Genomic DNA, 22656 nt, shown 5'->3' on the forward strand with positions numbered 1-22656 from the left:
CTACTCCATTGGGTTAAGTTCAGTCACTTATGAGACCTGGAACATGTATACTATAAAAAGCATTACATTAATATCTACCATTAATGGAACTTGGAATGTTGTTGCAAATTAAATGTAGATATAATGAAATGGTTAAACTTGCCTATTAAAGTATTGTGCCTGACATAAGTAAATGTAGACTGTTTCTGGTTTGGTTTAAACATCAACTGAAAAAGTGATATTTATATGGCCAAGTATCTGTTAGTCAGCTGTCTAAAAATAAACCGTGAATTTACCACAGCGAAGGAATAAAATATTTGATATAGACCTATTTTGTTGCATTGTTCTCCTACATAATTTCAGTTTGTTTTTCATAAACTTTGCTGGAGCCCTGTGCTTTAACATGATGTTTACAGTTTTGTTTTTGTTAATTATCACAGGTTTACACCTTATGAGTGGTATAACCCCCACCCATGCAACCCTGACTCGGACGTGGTGGAAAACAATTTTACTTTGCTAAATAGTTTCTGGTTTGGAGTTGGAGCTCTCATGCAGCAAGGTACACAGGTCACATATCAATATTGCACACATCCCACAGTCTGCTGAGATCTTCTGTGCTGGTAAACTCCATCTTCACTAAATATACTGTCTACTGTAAAACCTGACCAGTGCTTCCTTTGTAAATTAACTGTATCAGCATGTGATAATTCGACCAGTGTGTTTTGGGACTGAAATTTGAATAATGACAAATATATTAATTAATACACATATTTTCACAATTAGAATATTGCCATTAATGTTTTATTCCATTTATGATTTAAATCACATTTTGATTTAGAAGGGTTGATAAGGTGAATACATAAATATATATTCTTTCCTTTGGACCATTAGTTGTGTGCTGTCAACACAAACTTTACATGTAGCTGAAAGCTCCTAATCATCAGTTACATGGAACGGTGTAACAGTGGTTATTACATCCACAGGAACACAAGTACAGCACAGTGTAACAGTGGTTATTACATCCACAGGAACACAAGTACAGCACAGTGTAACAGTGGTTATTACATCCACAGGAACACAAGTACAGCACGGTGTAACAATGGTTATTACATCCACAGGAACACAAGTACAGCACAGTGTAACAGTGGTTATTACATCCACAGGAACACAAGTACAGCACAGTGTAACAGTGGTTATTACATCCACAGGAACACAAGTACAGCACGGTGTAACAATGGTTATTACATCCACAGGAACACAAGAACAGCACAGTGTAACAGTGGTTATTACATCCACAGGAACACAAGTACAGCACAGTGTAACAATGGTTATTACATCCACAGGAACACAAGTACAGCACAGTGTAACAATGGTTATTACATCCACAGGAACACAAGTACAGCACAGTGTAACAATGGTTATTACATCCACAGGAACACAAGTACAGCACAGTGTAACAATGGTTATTACATCCACAGGAACACAAGTACAGCACAGTGTAACAGTGGTTATTACATCCACAGGAACACAAGTACAGCACAGTGTAACAATGGTTATTACATCCACAGGAACACAAGTACAGCACAGTGTAACAGTGGTTATTACATCCACAGGAACACAAGTACAGCACAGTGTAACAGTGGTTATTACATCCACAGGAACACAAGTACAGCACAGTGTAACAGTGGTTATTACATCCACAGGAACACAAGTACAGCACAGTGTAACAATGGTTATTACATCCACAGGAACACAAGTACAGCACAGTGTAACAATGGTTATTACATCCACAGGAACACAAGTACAGCACGGTGTAACAGTGGTTATTACATCCACAGGAACACAAGTACAGCACGGTGTAACAGTGGTTATTACATCCACAGGAACACAAGTACAGCACGGTGTAACAATGGTTATTACATCCACAGGAACACAAGTACAGCACAGTGTAACAAGTGGTTATTACATCCACAGGAACACAAGTACAGCACAGTGTAACAGTGGTTATTACATCCACAGGAACACAAGTACAGCACAGTGTAACAGTGGTTATTACATCCACAGGAACACAAGTACAGCACAGTGTAACAGTGGTTATTACATCCACAGGAACACAAGTACAGCACAGTGTAACAATGGTTATTACATCCACAGGAACACAAGTACAGCACAGTGTAACAGTGGTTATTACATCCACAGGAACACAAGTACAGCACAGTGTAACAGTGGTTATTACATCCACAGGAACACAAGTACAGCACGGTGTAACAGTGGTTATTACATCCACAGGAACACAAGTACAGCACAGTGTAACAGTGGTTATTACATCCACAGGAACACAAGTACAGCACGGTGTAACAGTGGTTATTACATCCACAGGAACACAAGTACAGCACGGTGTAACAGTGGTTATTACATCCACAGGAACACAAGTACAGCACGGTGTAACAGTGGTTATTACATCCACAGGAACACAAGTACAGCACAGTGTAACAGTGGTTATTACATCCACAGGAACACAAGTACAGCACAGTGTAACAATGGTTATTACATCCACAGGAACACAAGTACAGCACAGTGTAACAGTGGTTATTACATCCACAGGAACACAAGTACAGCACAGTGTAACAGTGGTTATTACATCCACAGGAACACAAGTACAGCACAGTGTAACAATGGTTATTACATCCACAGGAACACAAGTACAGCACAGTGTAACAGTGGTTATTACATCCACAGGAACACAAGTACAGCACGGTGTAACAATGGTTATTACATCCACAGGAACACAAGTACAGCACAGTGTAACAGTGGTTATTACATCCACAGGAACACAAGTACAGCACGGTGTAACAATGGTTATTACATCCACAGGAACACAAGAACAGCACAGTGTAACAATGGTTATTACATCCACAGGAACACAAGTACAGCACAGTGTAACAGTGGTTATTACATCCACAGGAACACAAGTACAGCACAGTGTAACAGTGGTTATTACATCCACAGGAACACAAGTACAGCACAGTGTAACAATGGTTATTACATCCACAGGAACACAAGTACAGCACAGTGTAACAATGGTTATTACATCCACAGGAACACAAGTACAGCACAGTGTAACAATGGTTATTACATCCACAGGAACACAAGTACAGCACAGTGTAACAGTGGTTATTACATCCACAGGAACACAAGTACAGCACAGTGTAACAGTGGTTATTACATCCACAGGAACACAAGTACAGCACGGTGTAACAATGGTTATTACATCCACAGGAACACAAGTACAGCACAGTGTAACAGTGGTTATTACATCCACAGGAACACAAGTACAGCACGGTGTAACAAGTGGTTATTACATCCACAGGAACACAAGTACAGCACAGTGTAACAGTGGTTATTACATCCACAGGAACACAAGTACAGCACAGTGTAACAGTGGTTATTACATCCACAGGAACACAAGTACAGCACAGTGTAACAGTGGTTATTACATCCACAGGAACACAAGTACAGCACAGTGTAACAGTGGTTATTACATCCACAGGAACACAAGTACAGCACAGTGTAACAATGGTTATTACATCCACAGGAACACAAGTACAGCACAGTGTAACAATGGTTATTACATCCACAGGAACACAAGTACAGCACAGTGTAACAATGGTTATTACATCCACAGGAACACAAGTACAGCACAGTGTAACAATGGTTATTACATCCACAGGAACACAAGTACAGCACAGTGTAACAATGGTTATTACATCCATAGGAACACAAGTACAGTATGTGAACTGCAGTTTTGTTTTTTTTTGTAGCCAGGTTGGCATTTTAGAAGTGAAAAAGCATGACTCTAAGAACAGTATTGCCAATCTCCACTCATGCAAGAGTTCACTGATTTCTGTTATTAAACATACTTCTATGTGCAAAAGAAATCACCACTGTTGCTAGTAATCACATTACTTGCATTGTTGTAATGTGTGCTGTAGTTCGCATTATAAACAAGTACCCAGTAAAACCCAGTAGTAGCCAATTTTACAATATCAGCCAGGTGTGTGTTTGTGTGGCTGGCTCATGTGTGAATGCTCTGAGAGCTGATTGTGACCATAGCTCCTGGTAAATATCCTGCCGACTGGAGTTTACCGCCATCCACAGCAAGCAGTGGGATGCAGTGTCTGCTAGTTACCACTACCTTGGGTACATGACAGTCAGCCCCAATCAGATTCTGCTTGTCTTGGCACAGAACAATAAGCATTTGTGAGCAGATAAATGTTTATTCGTACAAAGTCAGGTTATTGGTGAACATAAGTGCACTGTCTTATCTCTTTAGAAACTAATTTAGGAAAGGATTAGCTAATTAATACTAACCCATTCAACCGTAGCTGTGTTTTCTTTCTTTTGTGTTAGAAAATCTTGTGGTCGTGTTGTGTAGAATTTGGAGCCTTTTTTGTTTAAAATTAATTGTGGTGATCAGACTTTCTCTTTTCTACAGACCGTGAGCAAAGTCTGGATCAGGCTTGGCTGTCATGTCTGCCATAAGGCACTAATGAGACGCCAGCAAGTACTGTCTCTGACCCAGATTTTTGCTAGTTGCACATTGTTCTATCGAATGGTATATTTTGGGTTTGTAACATCGTTTGCATCATTCAGTATTGTCTCTGATTTTAGTCTTTTTCAGTATGTACCATTCTTCACACTATCTAAAGTGTGACATAAAATTAAGATCTGCTATGGTTACATATTGAGGGAAAATTGGCAAATGTTAAATACAGTGTATATACCCACGTTTTATAAAGAAGCAAAAACAGTAGGAGCACTCATTTCATGCTTCATTTCAGGACTATTATTGTCATTTTTATGTTGTGTGCTTTCCCTTATCTATACATTCAACAAAGACATGTATTGTGTACCTTGATAGTAAATTAAACATTTATAAAGAAAGCATGTTCCATTTTAAGAAATGGATGAAGATTAAAGACTAAAACATTATTTCATAAATCAAGAAATTCTGCTGTAACTGTGTTAAAAATAACCAAATATTAAAGATGATGATGATGATTTAAATCCAGAGCCATTTAACATTAGGGGTGTGCCGAGTACTTGGATAATACCGGTAGGTATTACAATTATGAGCATTTTTCAGAAGTATAAAGCCTTTAACCCTTTGCGGTCCATTAGGTATGATCAAAATCATACCTAACCATCATAACAATACAATTCTGTAAAACTTCACGAGGAGACTATAGATTAACTTTAAAATGTATGATATACTATTATATAATTGAAAAAAATATACTGTATATTAAAATAATCCAGATACACTCACAGTCTCATCCAAAACTTACATTTGGTTGCCTTTTATAGAGATACTGGATCAAACTTTTTATGATCTAGTTGTGAAGGCAATTTTTTTTTAAACTGTACTGCGGGACGTTTTCAATCTAGCATGTTGATAACAAGAACTCCTCTAAACAGCACCAGTCAGCTCAAAAGATTTCCTATTGAGAGAAGATTTGTCTGATATGAAATCTTCTGATCCAGAAGATAGTGTTTAAAGATTTCTACAATTAATTTAATTCAGGAAGAGAAACTTTTTCTCCAAAAGACAATTGTTTTAAAAGGCTATCTGCCCAATACTGCAGTACACTGATGAAGACAGAAAGCTAAAATGCTTGCTTATTGGACTAAGACGGTTTTTATTAACTTATGTTTAGATTTTTTTGATTGAATGTGATCTAATAACTCAGCTAAAGTAATAAAAGTAACTGAACAAAATAAATAAATAAATTGCAATTCAATTTTAGGTCACATTTTTAATATCAATTATCTGAGACCTAATATTGTGTTATAGCCAAGATAGTCATTTATATCTGTATTAATTTTGTACACTTTCATACAATGTGTCAAACATATTTCATTTTTACTCTGTGAACATACATGGCTTAGACTAGTGTGTTTCTATGTAAGTTTTCGCCACTGTCCTTTTGTTAAAATGTCACAGTACAGTAATTCTCTAACCGGTTGTTGTTGCTGCTGTTGTAACAGGAACAGAACTGATGCCCAAAGCACTTTCCACAAGAATAGTTGGTGGAATCTGGTGGTTTTTTACTTTAATAATCATATCATCCTACACTGCTAACCTGGCTGCCTTCTTGACTGTTGAGAGAATGGATTCACCAATTGATTCTGCAGACGATCTAGCCAAACAAACTAAAATTGAATATGGGGCTGTCAGAGACGGATCAACCATGACATTTTTTAAGGTACAGTATTGTTCTTTATGCTTGTTTAGACGAAGCTTTTTTTTTTCTGGGCCTTTTCCACTGTAGTACAAATGTATGTGTGATATTTGCTATAAATTCACTAAACTAACGCACACATATTGCATTTCCACTGGTTCCTGAAAGGCTGGTGTGTGTTAAAAGCATGCTTGCGCTGTACATTTACAAAGCAGTACCTTCCCCTTTTGTATCACAGTAGATTTGTTGCAAAAAGCCCCCCCCCCCACAAATTCCAACACATTCAGCACTGCATATTCATTTCTGACACAGATTAATCATCATGACAGGTTCTTGTTTAATTGTACTGCACATTTTATCAAACACCTGTGAAGTGGGTCAGTTGATACTGTGCAAGATTACTTTTTTACACTTGTGACCAGTAAATGTTTTCCATTTTCACATAATTGAAATCTAACAAGGCCAAGTGCATCAGTTAGATCATCAACATTCCAAATATAATCTGGATGTGCGTTCCAGTGTAAAGGAGTGTGGATGTAAACAGGATGTGAGTGGTGCGGTAATAAATCCAATGCCCAGACAGGATTCTCCCAAAAATGTCCATGTTTATTTTTACAATAAAATAATAACAGTCCGCCCCTCTACCAACTATGGTATCGGGGAGAAACACTGCAGGTTTCAGTCCTGATAAATAATAGACACTCCTTAACCACAATCCTCCGTGCACGAAACTGTGCTCTTTTCATCCAGGGATTGGGGTTGCATGTTCGGTGCTGTGCTGTGCTGTGAGGGATGTGCTCTGGGGTTTGTGCTGGCTCTGTGGCTGCAGCTCCCAATTCTCACTCCTCCTCTAGAAAAGACACAAAACATGAGACAGACAATAACACATGTATATTCACTCCGGCTGTCAATTCAGCACAAGGGGGAGTACTGATGTAGCCTTTGTACCCAGAAACTCCTCCCTGCAAAAAACCTGTCACCATGGTTTCTCCACTGCAGGGCCGCCCCGCAGCTGCTTGCAATAAAGTCCTTTCATGTATGTGCAACTACACACTCCCCCCCTAATATGGTCACCTTCTGGTTTCCGCTTACCGTTAAAGCGGTCCATCTAGGAGGAAGCATACCACTACCCTTACAGATGGGAGCATGATTACAAAAATTTAAGGTGATAAAGAAGAGAGAGCCAGAGGGAGCACACTAAATATCAGAAAGCTCAAGCCAAAATTCACGTCTGTACTCCCTCTCACTTGCTGATTCCGCTCCCTATCTATCCCTGCCTCCATTTCCCTACTTCCAACTCCCTCCACACTGCCCCCAGCCAATGAAAAATGGTTAACGTGAACCATTTTACTCTGGAGGGGACTTGCTGTGAGACAAACCACCTCGCGAACAGGAATAATGAACCGCAGATTGAACAACATGCATGCATATAATCTAGTAGCCCATTGTGGCACAGTGGTTGCAGTGACATTACGGTCCCAGGAAGAAGCAATACAAAACAAAGAAGGATAGCATGCGCAAACAGTGCTGCTGAGCTTATATTTTAATTGAATGAAAAAATTAAGATTTAAACAAACAAAGACACAAAGCAAAAAGGTGTGCTGGCCAAACAAATAAATAATAACAGTAACAAGTTTCGTGCTGGTTAACAAACCAGCATGTCTAGCAATTGTTATTTCTGATTTTCCCAACTTAGACTCACGTCTCACCTGTGACACTCTCCGCCTGATAAGCCTTGAGTGCGTCTTTTATAGTCTGGCTGGAGCCTTAATTACCTCATTTGATACAATAATTACCCTAAGGCTCCAGCCACATTCCCACAAGGGTATTAGGGAGATGTGGCTGATGTGTAATATTCTGGAAAAAGCGACCAGAGGTTTTGTCGTTTTATTCTTATTATTGTATTTACAGTATAATCGTAAATCTCGAAAAACTACTCACTTCTAAATCTTTTATAGTCATCTTTGCATTACTTTAGTATAAATACATGTTAATTTGGGTTCATGTGTTGTTTTTTTCTGACTTTATGTGATCGAGATTTACGATTATACTGTATTTATGTGAACGAAAAGACACACATTTGCCCATTTTCCCATTGGAAATAGTGATATTTTGAAATATCACTGTCCTGGTCCCAAAAGCAAAGTTTGTGGGGAATAATAGCCATTTTCTATAAGTTTGAAGCATAAGCAATTAGGAAATAACACTTACTACCCAGGAACAAAAAAAAAAAAAAAAAAATTGTTACACAGTATAATAATAATAATAATAATAAACAGAGGGGTAGGCACTTTGCCACACCCATATATTCAGTGTTTAGGTTTCTAATTAGCGTACAGATTGTCACCAACTATAACATCACCCACTTACATCTGCTCCTACACTCGCACACTTCAGTCTCACGGCGTCTTCAATTGTTACCTGTGATGCCTCTGCAGTTACATGATGGCATAGAAAAACCTGTGGCTTTTGATTCACGCGCCCTCACTCGCCTACAAAAGTAACATCGGAGGCCAAGAGGGAAGCTTTGGAATGCATTTGGGCATGTGAGCGCTGAGATCTCTACCTCCTGTGGTAGAGCCTTCACGCTGCAGACAGACCACTAAGTTCTCACAGCACTACTTGCCACTAACGGCTCGGGACATAAACCTCTACGGTTATTCAGGTGGGCATACCGTTTAAACCAGTACAGTTTCACCTAGAATTCATGCCTGGACGTCAGAACGCAGTGGCTGATCTGTCAAGAGCAATAACACCAATGACCTGTCAGGAGGTGAGTGGTGTGGGTGACAAAGTGAATGTCCAAACATTCTTATAATTACGAAAATAGTCATTTTAATTTATAATAATGGCTACACTGTGTTATTATTTTGTGAAACCATTTTGCTTGGGACTGAAAACCCACTGTTTTTAACATGCTGAAAATCATGTTACAACTGAGTGGTTGGAACAGGGTGTGATCACATTATCCCCTAGAGAAGGACAGTGTGTGTGAATTGTGAATGTAGCAGTTTTTAAGTTGATGTAAGATTATCCCAGTAATACAACGTTTTGTCCACTAGACATCTATCATAAAATATTTTAGTATATTTGAGTAGTTTTATATTTATAGAGCTCTAAAGTCACTACATATCACAAAAGACAATAAAACCCTTCGCATTAACCCTTTCAGGAACAAGCATTTTTCAGTGAGATGCTCTTCCTATAGAACATTAAGGTACTTCGGAAACCATATAAACCATACAAATATATTTTAAATGTAAAGTATTTTTTATTATGTACACCACTAGAATGAGATGCAAGCAAAGACACACACACACACACGCAACCGTCTTTTTAAATGGTAGATCTGTAACTGGCATTTCTTGACTAAACATTCTCAAGGAAACCAGGGCCCAAATCAAAACAACAGCATTTTAAAGTTGTTATTAAACATGTTTTGGTGGCAGTATTGTTTCAACCACTGAAGTGCAGCTATGTTTCAAACTGTTGGCGAAGGAGATATTTTTATGTCTAGTAGACGTTCACTATGTAGCTATGTATAATGTCCATTGTATTCTCTTTCATCACGACTTGACTTAAGCTAATATTAACTGTCAATTAAACTTTAAGTGGAATTCACCTATTTACACAATGCATATGATGTTAAATAATGTGTCTACAATATTTGCTAATACTGAAAATACAATCAAGCTTACGTTTTAGTGAAACCACTGAACTTGTGTCTACACTTGATAAGTACAGGTAAGTAATGCAAAATAATGTATAGAAACGCACTGGCTAATGCGTGCATCTGTTTTTGAAAGTCAAGGTAAAAGGTAATCGATCACTTACAGAATACATACAGCATAAACATTTACAAATCCCCTTCCCCCACTTGCACAGCTGATGACTTCATAGTCCTTCAGGTTTCTCATTGATCCATTCTCGTAACCCTTTGAGTAGTACGAATGTACCGGTACGTTCACTGCTCTCTGGTCCCCAACTTTCAACTTGAATTACTGTGTACATAACCTCTAATCACATAATAGTATAACACTAGGTTTCTGTAACACCTTTTATTGGTCTCTTACACCCCCTGCCAGATATTGACTGAATTACATATAATAAACCCAGTCACAAAAATGTCAACAGTGTTTGCAAGCCAGCAAAAATTGCTCTGTGAGAAAGAAGTATTAGTAATAATACTGAATTCAGATTCTGATTTAAATTCAAATACAGTGCTTTGCAGAAGTATTCACCCCCTATCAATAATGTCACATTTTGTTGAATTACAAATAGTGTGCACAGTTTTTCAAACAAACTTTTGTTATTCAAAGCTGTAGTTAAACTGAACACTGTTATATGAGGAGGAGGTTAAATGTCAGCAAAAGTTGCAAAGAAAAAGTACAAAATGAAATATACTGGTTGCATAAGTATTCAGCCCCTTAAGTCAGTACTTGGTAGAAGCACCTTTTGCAGCAATTACTGAAACGAGTCCTTTTGAATAGGTCTCTACTAGTTTTGCACAGTAGAATGGCGACATTTTTGTCCATTCTTCATGGGAAAATTGCTACACCTGATAAGTTTGTTGGGGATCGTCGATGGACTACAATCTTCAAGTCTCGCCTTAAATTTTCAATTGGGTTCAAGTCAGGACTTTAACTGGGCCACTCAAGAACATTAACTCTCTTCTTGTTCAACCACTCCAGTATGGCTTTGGCTTTGTGCTTTGGGTCATTGTCCTGCTGAAATGTGAATTTCCTCCCCAGTTTCAGAGTCTTGGCTGACTCAAACAAATTTTCCTCAAGGATTTGCCTGTACTTTGCACCTTCCATTCTCCGCTCTTTCCTGACAAGCTTCCCAGTCCCTGCTGAAGAGAAGCCTCCCCATAACATGATGCTGCCGCCACCATGGTTGACAGTTGGGATGGTGTTGACTGGGTGGTGTGCAGTGTTGGGCTTGCGCTAGATGTAACGCTTGGAATTTAGACCGAAAAGTTCAATTTTTGTCTCGCCTGACCACAAAACCTTTTTCCACATGTCTGCAGTATCACAGTATCACATGCTTTTTCGCAAACTCCATATTTGATTAAGATGAGGTTATTGTTGGCTTCAGAGTGACATCCTGAACCAGTTTCCTGCTTGTCCGACTGCTCAGTTTGGGAGAGCGACCTGATCTGGATAGTGTCTGGGTGGTATGATGCATGTTCCACTTGTTAATGATTCACTGTCCTGAGAGGAATAATAAGCACCTTTGAAATGTTCTTGTACCCTTCTCCTTCTCTATGCCTCTCTACCACTTTATCCTTGACTTGTTTCGAAAGCCTTTTGGTCTTCATGGTTGCTTTGTTGAATCACTGTGTGAGTTGCAGCTTGGAAGTCTTTATATACCTGAGGGAAATGATCTACATGTTAAATCACTTTGAGTACACACAGGCTGAAACAATTTCACTAATTTTGTGACCTTTCAAACAACTCATTTTCACCTGACTTGCTTTAGGGCTGCAGTAGCAAAGGGGTTGAATACTTTTGCAACTGAGATTAATCTGTTTCTCTCTGTAAATCTTATTTATATTCTATATACATTTTTTAACTTTATCAATGTGGAGTAGTTTGTGTAGATTCTACATGTAAAGTCTAATTTGAAAGCGTTGTGGATTACACTTACGTGCCAACAAAATGTGAAAACGTTGCGGGGGGTGAATACTTCTGTAAATCACTGTACATACAATTCTTCCACTGAATCGGATGTCAGCGAGTGTGTCAGTGAAGACATAAGCGAAGAATATTTACCATCAACATCAAGTGACAGTGAAGAGGCGGTGCCAAGCTTTGTGCGTTGCTCCATGTTTCAAGGAGTATCATACGCTGAAGCATTAGACACTGTCACTCCCTCCGCCCCCACAACCTGTTCACCTGGATATGACTTATTCATGTCTCTCTCTCGCTCCTTCTCTCTAGTTCAGCCTTTTTTTTTTAGGACGTGTTGTTGTGGTTGTTCCGCCCCGTTGTTTATTGCCTACCTGTTATTTTTTAGTCAAAACCTTTCCCTACGACTATGTCACTCTGTTTTCCCTTGATATGCTTGATTGCATATCCATTTTAGGCATTATTACACAGATTGGAAATTAAAGTCATCCACATTGTTCAAAATTATTCCTTTCTTATAGAAATCGAAAATTTCTACGTTTGAAAAAATGTGGGCCTTTATGAGTAGCAGACAACAGACGGCCTTGGTAAAGAATAATGATGAAGGAATTCAACGAGTACTGACTACTGACTATGCGCTGCTGATGGAGTCTACCAGCCTCGAGTTTGTCACTCAGAGAAACTGCAACCTTACACAGATTGGAGGGCTCATTGACTCAAAGGGTTATGGAGTTGGGACACCCATTGGTAAGGAATCTTATACTAATCTGCAAATAACAGCAGTACAAACCTGTACAGTTTTTACAATTGCAAAAGAAACTAACATGTAGTAGCACTTGCATATCCCAGGTGCCTAGGATATATTTGAGGTGCATGTATGTAGTGTATATGACACTAGATAAGCGTAATGGCAAACTGAAGAAGGCACTAGCCAAAATGTTTGTCTACTTGACTTAATTTCTTATAGTTTTACTTTAGAATTTAGTTTGAGAGTAATCTGTGGCTATAAGGTAGCACCGGTCCATGTCACATTTATATGTATACTGTACATATTGTGGAGGAAAACATATCTACATTTCTATGATACTGACAGCTCAAATTTTGTATTTACATATTTGGTGGGGATGTTTAGAGGAATACTGTCGTTTAAAGCTACATGGTTAATTAACACCATTAAGACAGAGTCCAATCTCACAGGCCAGGTGAAGGACTGACCCTCAGAATTAATTGTGCTTCGACAAGTGGTAGGCACAGCATTTGGGTACTTCTGCGACAGGGTCTTTTTGTATAGCACTGTACTCGACCTGTTGTAATGACAAGACTCTGGTATGAAGTTAGGTCTGTGAGGTGATACCCAAGTTATTTGTATATTAATATAATGCTCTTGCTAGCAAATATCTTAAAACAGATTATGTGACATAGTGGGGGACTATAAAAAGAGAATGACATTGCAAACCTGCATCCTGTGACACAAGTTTTGGCCATTCTAGCTACAATAAACAACATAATATCTCAAATGTGTTTCTTCTTTCTTCATAAGGTTCCCCTTACAGGGATAAAGTCACTATTGCAATCCTACAGTTACAAGAGGAAGGCAAATTGCATATGATGAAGGAGAAATGGTGGCGTGGTAATGGTTGCCCTGAAGAAGACAGCAAAGAAGCAAGTGCTTTGGGAGTGGAAAACATTGGAGGGATTTTTATTGTACTTGCAGCAGGACTTGTGCTTTCTGTCTTTGTAGCCATTGGAGAGTTTATATATAAATCCAGGAAAAATAATGACATAGAACAGGTGAGTGTGGGCCAGTGTGCATGGCACAACAGATACTAACATTTAATTGCACTGGCTTTATGAAACGGCAGTAATCACATTAATAACATATTTCTATAAAAACACTAAAATATGTACACAATATGTATATAATATTGTATGTAACAGTACAGTCAAATTTCAGTGGATAATGTTTTTAATATATTTATACAATATATGGATGTTTAATTTGTCATGCAAAATTTGGTGTCTGATTGATTGCATCCATTAAACACATAGGGCAGGATTTTCGAAAGGTTGTGAATCAAAACTCCGGTGTTAATCAATAAATCAGTATGTAGCATTGATTTTGGCATTTTCAAGTGGTCCTCATGCCTATCTCGTTATTAAATAATCGTGCTAATGTGGTTTCTGAAATTGTTGATTTGCGAAGTAATGTTAATATCTTAACGAGTAGTGCTTCTTGCGACTATTTATTTTGTTTGTCAGAATTTAAAAGGAAATCTATTAATTGGCATAATTTATCAGGAGTTAATTTGCACTTGGAAAAGGAGGGTTTTAATTAACAAAAAAGTATATAACTCACCTTGAAACAGTATTTAAGTTTTTTGGTGTTAAAAAAATAAAATAACCAAACTACAGTATGGATTTGCTTGGAGTTGCAGCAGCAGTCGCAGCCAATGTAATTTTAAAGTTTGAGTGCGAGCCTGAGTGACAGACCCCAGCTGCTGCGCCAGTGATACAGAGAGAGGGGGTACAGGACCGGGGTTATTTCCTTAGATTTACCAGGTGACGATCTAAAAACTCATTTGTGTCTGGATAGGGCATTTTGTCGAATTGCCTATGAAAAGGGGCTGTGCCCTACCCCTGCATATGAAGGTGTTTGCTTGGCAGCATTGTCCTTCTATGTCTCTGGGTTATTTCAAAGTGGCACGGATGACTTGATAAAGAGGATTAATGATTATATCAGTATCCCACTTAATCAGGAGCAGCTACAAAACATGAAAAGAATTTTATGACATTGCTGGATTTCCCAGAGTAATGGAAGCCATTGATTGCACACATGTTACACTCAAATCCCTGCAGTACCATGCAAATACACATGTGTCCGGGAAAGGGTTCTATTCACTAAACCTGCAGGCAGGGATGTAGTGCTATATTTAGAAGTGAAGGGTTGCTATTAAGTTCCCCCCCCCCCCCCCCCCCCCCCCCCCCCCCCCCCCCCCCCCCCCCCCCCCCCGATCCCATCAACACTACCACACCCCCTACCGTCCCAGTTTCCCCACACTTACAGAACCTCAGTTTATCACTCTACAGTAGTTACATAACTTGAACTTGCAAGTTGCAGTGGTGAATGTATAATGAGTTTTATCTCTAACTTTAGCTCTACTAACAAATGATGCACAGTAATATCGCACTGTTTGAGTGGGGGACTACAAAGTGAAATAACATCACTTATACAATTATGCACGACCTTCATGCAACTTATTAACTTAAACATAAAAATAAGGATTAAATCTTGAAATTATTATTATTATTATTATTATTATTATTATTATTATTATTATTACTATCCGTAACATTCCCCCCGTATATTGAATGGTTTGATCCAGAATTGGCTCGCCTCACTGTCCTCCTGTTGCAGCCACTAATGAGATTGATTTGAAAGAGAAGTGCATCCGTTTGCAAAAAGAGATTTGTGTAAGGTCACAGACAGGTACCCTTTATTTGTTTGTTGCGGTTGAGTTTTATCTTTTAAATCAATGTGTAACTTATTTTATCTACTTGACTTCTGATATATGGGTCTAAAAATAAGAATTGTTCCAGTTATTACATCTAATTGTAAAACGCTGAGACCTTAGCAAGCGTTGATACAGGCCCCTCCACCTCTCTTACTCATTAAAGGGTACATCAGCTCTACATGAAAGATAAAACATAAACTATCCCACCTTGCTGCTCCCAATGTATTTGGTCATTGTATAATAATCCCTATGCGCCCAAACATGTTCATATTGCCACACAGCTATGTCCAAAATCACTGTTCTCAAGCTGAGCCACAAAACATGACTTCCGCATGTACCCTCACATGTGCTCTGAAACATACCGGTGCATGACCAATTTGATGTATTATTATGATTAATGTTGCATTCAATAAAAAAAGGCTGTGCTGTGTAAATGGTTACAGGGAAAAGAAAACAAAGACTTAATCAACTAATCAGAGAGCTCATAACTCACCACGTGCTCATCTATGCTTAGTTATGGTATCCAACTGCCATAACCTCTGACAAACAAATACCATATTGACAGTTTCACAATGTTACGGAATCCGTTTTTGTTAGTTGGCGGTGAACAATGGTGAAAAGGAGTGCCTGGGCACTTGCAACGGCGACGCAAGGTAAATGGAAAGTTTGGAAGGGGGAATATATTGTATTCCTTCCCAAAGCCAATGACTAACTTTGAAAAATGTGTGCTTTGGATCAACCGCAAGATCACCTGGGCATAAAATGCCTCGGTAAAGACACCTACGTCTGCTTCAAGGTATGAAGCCCAAAATGGACAATGTGTGGTGAACCTTTTAAAAGATATTTAAACTGTCAAGACTTTATTGTTTTCCTAAACCCTGGAGTGTTGTTTTAATGCTGTATGTCTGGATATCGCTGTTCACCACTTTAAATAAAGACATTGCAGTTTTTGCATTTGTGGACTCTTGTGGACTCTGGACCTGCTTTATGGACTCGGTCTTCAAAGGCTCCTATTTTCAAAGTTTAGTAACTGTTAATAATTTAAAATATATCTCAGAAACTGTCTGGAAAAAACTGTGGAGACAATAATACAATTTAAAAAGAAAATAGTTCACACACAGTTTAAACCAAAATTTGTCAAAAGGGAGTTCAACACAGATTAATTAAAATAAAATAAATAATGAACTTCTACATCATTCTGGTTCTTTTAGACACTGCGAACAAACAGCACATTTGTATTTTGGAATAAAAATGTAGTTAAAGAACATTTTTGGAAACAGTCTGTCACACTTTGACCGTAGATTAGATTAGGATTAATTTGTTAGAATACTAAATAAATACATTAATCCGCTGTTGCCAACAACTGTAACAATATAACTGACAACGACAATACTCTTTGTCATTCAGGAAACACTCCCCTATGTTTGAACACCCCTGCTTTATCTAATACATTTGGGAATACTCTTACCTCGTTTTCCATGCTCTCTGAGACTTCCCTTCTATTTTGACAGCATGGATGTACCCCTCAACAGTGTACTGAAGCCCGTTTTTGTTGACTGCAGAATCAGATTTTGTCAGTTTTCCAAAAGGACGCTGTAATGTTATGTTTTAATTCGCAAAGTCGAACACTTGAATTTAGCGTAGCTGTCATTATATCTCGGTAGCTTGGCCGACATAGCAACAGTATCTAGGGCGGGACATGTGGGCACGGCTAAAGTCGTATTTGCAAACGGTCAATTATAGCAGCACTGTGTTATTTCAATATACATCCCCAAAGTCTTAGATATAGCTCCAGCTGATTCTGACTGTTAGCAGAATGGATACATATCAAATAAACAGCAAAAGAGATCCGGGAACTATGTATTTCCTTTCGGAATGAGGTCTCTGAGGAGGATCCAACATTAAATAAATAATGTATTTTATCATCCTTTGTATTTGGTTTTCATTTGCATTTCCTGACACAACACATGCACAATCATCTACACACCGTTGAGTGGGAAAGTCGAATTCAGCCACAAATTCCAGCTCCCTATCAGTTTCTGAACAATTTTGATGTTGAAATATTGTCTGGCATTATTTCGGATGTTCCCTGTGTACAGTCACACTGTTTCTGAGGAAAATTTGAATTTCAACTGTTAATGACACAACTTCGATACGGCAGTGGAACGATATGTTTTTTTTTTTTTTTCTGTTTATAGATTTTTGCTTGCCATTACAGTTGCCAATTGAGCTTGAGTTTTTAAACATTGCTTTCATTTTTTGAGAGTTGCGAGTTATGTGAGTGACTGGTGTCAATGTATATGCACATCATTAGAATTTTAGAATCATCCTATTGCCACCAGTTCAACTAAGAAAAAGTAGAACTACTAAAAAAAAAAAAAGGAATGTGTATAAACACCCCCACTCACTCCCCTCCCTCTGAAATGGATTGGGCTTGTTTGGGCTTGTTTTGAAAGGCAGTGCCGCTTTTTTTTTCTCGTGAGACTTGGTAACACTGCTTGCCATTGTAACTGTGTCTGTTTGGGTGTTTTTGTTATCAGACACCTTGGGGTACACAGAAATAAAAAAAACACCCAAACAGACACAGTTACAATGGCAAGCAAAAAATCTACAAATGGAATGAAAAGCATGCTGCTCCACTGCCAAGGCCTAATTGAAGCCACAAACATTATTATAATGGAACCTTACACCATATAGTAAATTATGCATCATGTGCGCTTTCATTGTTAAATATAGAACTTGTGTCATTAACAGTTTAAATTAAAATCACATTTGCTAGTTTATTTGATACTGTCCATTCTGCTAACATTTTCAATCAGCTGTAGCTATATCTAAGACTTTGGGGACGTATATTGAAATAACACTATAATTGCGGGCAGGTCCCTTCATTAGTTGGAAATGAGAACAACTCCGTCTTGGGTTTTCTTTTCCCCACAACCACTTACACAGCACAGACTTTTTTTTTTTTAATTGAATGCAACATTAATCATAATAACACATCAAAATACAACATGTGTGAAAGATGTCAACTACGCAAAACGAAAGCAGATACAAGTTCCTTCCTTATGGACAATTTAACATAGGCTAGTGTGTTTCCACACAGAGGTAATATCACTTATACAACACTTCATTGTTTTAACCTTTTGTAACTTTACGGAACGTTTGTTGTATTGCTAAAGTGATATACCATTATTTGCACCCAGTGTAATGTTACTACAATGAAATTACCAATGCAACTGTAGCCTAGCAAATAAAAACCTAAGAGTAAATAAGGAAATGTTGGTATAGAAAAAGGCATACTATTACAATGAAGTTTCCTTACAGGTGATTGCGAATTTGCAATCCATCCTTGTTAGGGAGTTCTATTGTAATTTTAAAAGCTTCATAAATATATAATGAAGTGTTACAATCATGGTATACATGTATATTAACTAACAACTACAAACATAAATGACATTTCAGACGTATTTATCTATAGCCTACAATTGTACATACTAAAATACATACACAAATAAATTCAAACCAAGCCTACATAGCCCCATCCCATAAAAAGGTATTTTTTTTTTCTTTTTAACCAAAAGGAGATTGAAAAATATACATTAAAAGAGTTGTATGTAATACACTATGGAAAAATGTCCACTGAATGAGGGTAAATGACTAGTGGGATTTAATTATGAATGAATTTTTTTTTACATATTAAACAGACAATCGTAAACAGCATTTTATATGTGAAGTGTTCTAAATAAATGTATGACAAAATGCACATTTTTAAATTAAGTTTACAAGTTATACACAAAATCGATATTCCCGTTATTTTTTATTTCCATTTGGCTGCTGCTCGTAGTGGGGAGAGCTGTCTCCCTGTACGCCAGTAGCTTCCATAACAGTGAATTCTACTTCTTGTTAACATGCAATTTGATTAACAAGTTCCCCTTCTCTAGTCACTGAGACAGGAAGTAATGTAGGTGACTTGCGACAATTAAGCTTTTTAACAAGAAATGCGTTTATGAACAACCTCATCAACTCAATTTCAAAGCATTAGCAGATTAATTTCATTAACAAATTTCTTTTGAAAATCACGTTACTAAAGCTGTCGTTACTATACCATGAGCTTTATACAGTAACACTGTTTTTTGAAAATCCTGCCCATACTATTTTATAACAATATATTTCTTTTTTATTAAAAAGGTGAAAAATGGCATCACCAGAAATGCTATTTTGTGAGAGGATTCTTATTTTGTTTCTCATAGTCATATCAACATTATCAGCACACCCCTAATATATTGGGTTAGTAAAATGTTCAAGAACACTGTTAGAAATAACAGAAATACTAACAAGGTTTTATGCATTTGTTCTGTGACTCTGAACAGGCTTTGATTGAACTTGCTTATTTTTGCTGATTGCTCAAAATGCTGTATTTGCATCTACACTTGAGTTAAAGCAAAGGCAGCTTGTAAGCTTATTGCTTTGTCGTGTAGTGAATGTCTATGTTGGAAATGCATTTTTTTCTGTTAATATTTTCATTTACTTTTTCTATGTGACACATGATGCATGTTTTTCATTTTCTTATTTTGCTATGGCTCCTTTTCTGTTGTTTATTCTGCATGCAAGGCCTTTTGTTTCTTTTATAGATTGCAGTGCAAGCAAACACATCCCTCCAATTCCACCTCTGGAACACTTATCAACGGAGTTAGAGTGTGGGAAGCTAATCTGGGAAGAACTGGGGATGGGAACTCGGCAATCAATTCACATTGTGTAGTCATAAAAGTGTGAGGTGTGTCTGTCTACACCCTGCAGACGGGTTATACGTTGTATCAAGACAAGGGTTGAGGACCTGCAAAGTAGATGATATGTAGTTGATATTACAATAAAAACGCAAGCCTCACATAGGAGTAACACAATATTTTTTGATTCTGGTTTTGTTACAAACGATGCTAGTCTGTGGTCAGGCTTCCATACAGTAACCATTTTGTATGTCAACCTCCTTTGCTCTGTTTATATTATATTCTAAATCAGTTATAATTCTAATGGTTCCAAATATATAGGTAAGGTTACTTAACTGGTATTAACTGGTGAAAACTGCATTATATTTTTATTCATCTGTGTTTTTAAAATATACTTTACTTAAAAAGTTACTCTCAACAGTGTGTTGGTCTGTCTTTTTTTACTTGACTAACTCCCCTGTATTATAAAAAAGATATTGCTGCTCTAGAAAGAGTGCAAAGAAGAGCGACCAGAATTATTCCGGGCTTAAAAGGCATGTCATATGCAGACAGGCTAAAAGAATTGAATCTGTTCAGTCTTGAACAAAGAAGACTACGTGGCGACCTAATTCAAGCATTCAAAATTCTAAAAGGTATTGACAGTGTCGACCCAAGGGACTTTTTCAGCCTGAAAAAAGAAACAAGGACCAGGGGTCACAAATGGAGATTAGAAAAAGGGGCATTCAGAACAGACACTTTTTTACACAGAGAAGGAGGGTCTGGAATCACTTGAAGCTGACACCCTTTTAGAACTTGATGAGATTTTGGGATTGCTACTGAGGGCCTCCTCTCTGGAATCAACTCCCCAGTAATGTTGTCTCAGTTTATATGCACAAACCAAAGCGAAGGAACAGATTACGATTCTCCATCTCCTTTTATGTCACAACTGTCACACACCCCTTGGTAAATCCTTCAAGCCTCTCCAAGCTGTGGCTGCCACGTCGTTTCCCTTCTGGGTCAATGTATTATTGCAATGGAGTCTTGCCTCCTTCCAGGCTGGCCGACTTTTGGGATCACCAGCCCATAAGCTACTAGTGCCCTCACAACCAAGAACGTATTTCTGCAAGATGGGCAGTTAATGGCCTCCTCTCTGCTTTGTAAACTTTGCTTATGGTTCTTATGTAAACTTTCTTATGTTCTTATGTACAGTATATACTTCAATATTCACAGAGGCAGTTTCTGCAGCAAACATTATTATGTATAATGTAAGAATCTTTAAAAGCACTTCCCTGCTGCTTCACAAAGTTCTTTGGAAACGTTTTAATCTTTACAACAGTCTACAACAGTCTGGCAATCATCTTCCATAAAGAAAAAGATACTACCAGTAACCAGGATACTGTCCCCTATGGACTGGACATGCATTTTAAACTTACAAACTAGAAAGTATACCTTAAGAACCACTTATCCAAACTAAACAGATAGAGATTTTAAAGCACCAGTTATTGTCAGTATCAGACTTGTAAAAGCACCTGACTGTACACATGTATTTTATTTACTAAGGAAGTAGGTCATGGTGATCTTTTTCATGCAGCTGCTGTTCATGACAGTGGATCTCTAATATTACTGATACACTACAAATAATATTGTTTTGAAAGTCAGATTTCTAGCAATTTAGAGATTGGTTTACCCCCTTGTTGCAACAGTGTAAAATTCAAACTAAGACTACAAGGCAGAGAATTCCAGATACTGTACTAATTTACACTACAAAAAGTAACCCTCAAAGGTCTGTTGTAATCTGGCAACACCAGTAGCTCATGTTTGTATTGCTGGAGATGAAATAGCTCCCACCCTTTTCAACCCTTAGTTATAACCTATTGCATTGAATCAGTTTCAAAATGTTCAATTCTCAAAGAACATTGGTACCGTACAGTGTGAGCTGTCATTATTCATCAGCATGGTGCCAAGCCACATGGTACAGGAAAAACAAAGAAAATATGTTTTAAAAAGGACACAAAATAATTACATAACCCTATTTGCAACAACAGTGTAAACTTAAAGATGAAAATAAGTAAACATTTGAAACAAAGGATTCAAAGTACATGTACTTATTAGCCGTCCCCATCCCCTTGTGATCATAATCTTGTGGTTCTTTGCTTGATTTTTTAAAAACTTTAATTATGCTAGTTATAGGTAAGAAAACAGAATGTAAAGCTAATATAATACAGTAGTGGGGTGAGAAGCTTGAACCCACCCTTAATAAACTACTATACACAATCAAAAGCACTTTTGTCATAACTCAGTATTTCCAGGAAATCAACATGTTGCTTATTTAACTACACTGTTTCCTTCAAGGCTACATATAATTCAAATGTTATTTATGTCATATGGCACAGGAACCCCAAATTTTACAGTGCTTGTCCTTGCAACCACAGGTGCATATATATTTACCATAACAAAACATTCATTTATTTTAGTTAATATCATGTTGAAAACAAAATAATGTTAACCACTACAAATGACTTACCAATATTAATCAACAAAATAAGGAAACATATATATTTTTTTTAGACTGTAGTCTAAAAATATGTGG

General features: G+C 37.6%; 1 protein-coding gene across 1 annotated transcript in view; it reads left to right on the top strand.

Annotated features, from left to right (window-relative positions):
* LOC121327507 (glutamate receptor ionotropic, kainate 1) overlaps positions 1–20440 on the top strand; it is a 58652-nt gene extending 38212 nt beyond the window's left edge. Inside the window, exons 11-15 of the mRNA XM_041271577.1 lie at positions 420–538; positions 6028–6245; positions 12373–12598; positions 13392–13642; positions 19995–20440. Coding sequence (XP_041127511.1) covers positions 420–538; positions 6028–6245; positions 12373–12598; positions 13392–13642; positions 19995–20057 — 877 coding nt within the window. The 3' untranslated portion in view covers positions 20058–20440. The remainder of the gene's footprint in view (positions 1–419; positions 539–6027; positions 6246–12372; positions 12599–13391; positions 13643–19994) is intronic.
* The last annotated feature ends 2216 nt before the right edge of the window (positions 20441–22656 follow it).

Source organism: Polyodon spathula, chromosome 15 (assembly GCF_017654505.1).
Source record: "Polyodon spathula isolate WHYD16114869_AA chromosome 15, ASM1765450v1, whole genome shotgun sequence".
Taxonomy (NCBI): domain Eukaryota; kingdom Metazoa; phylum Chordata; class Actinopteri; order Acipenseriformes; family Polyodontidae; genus Polyodon; species Polyodon spathula.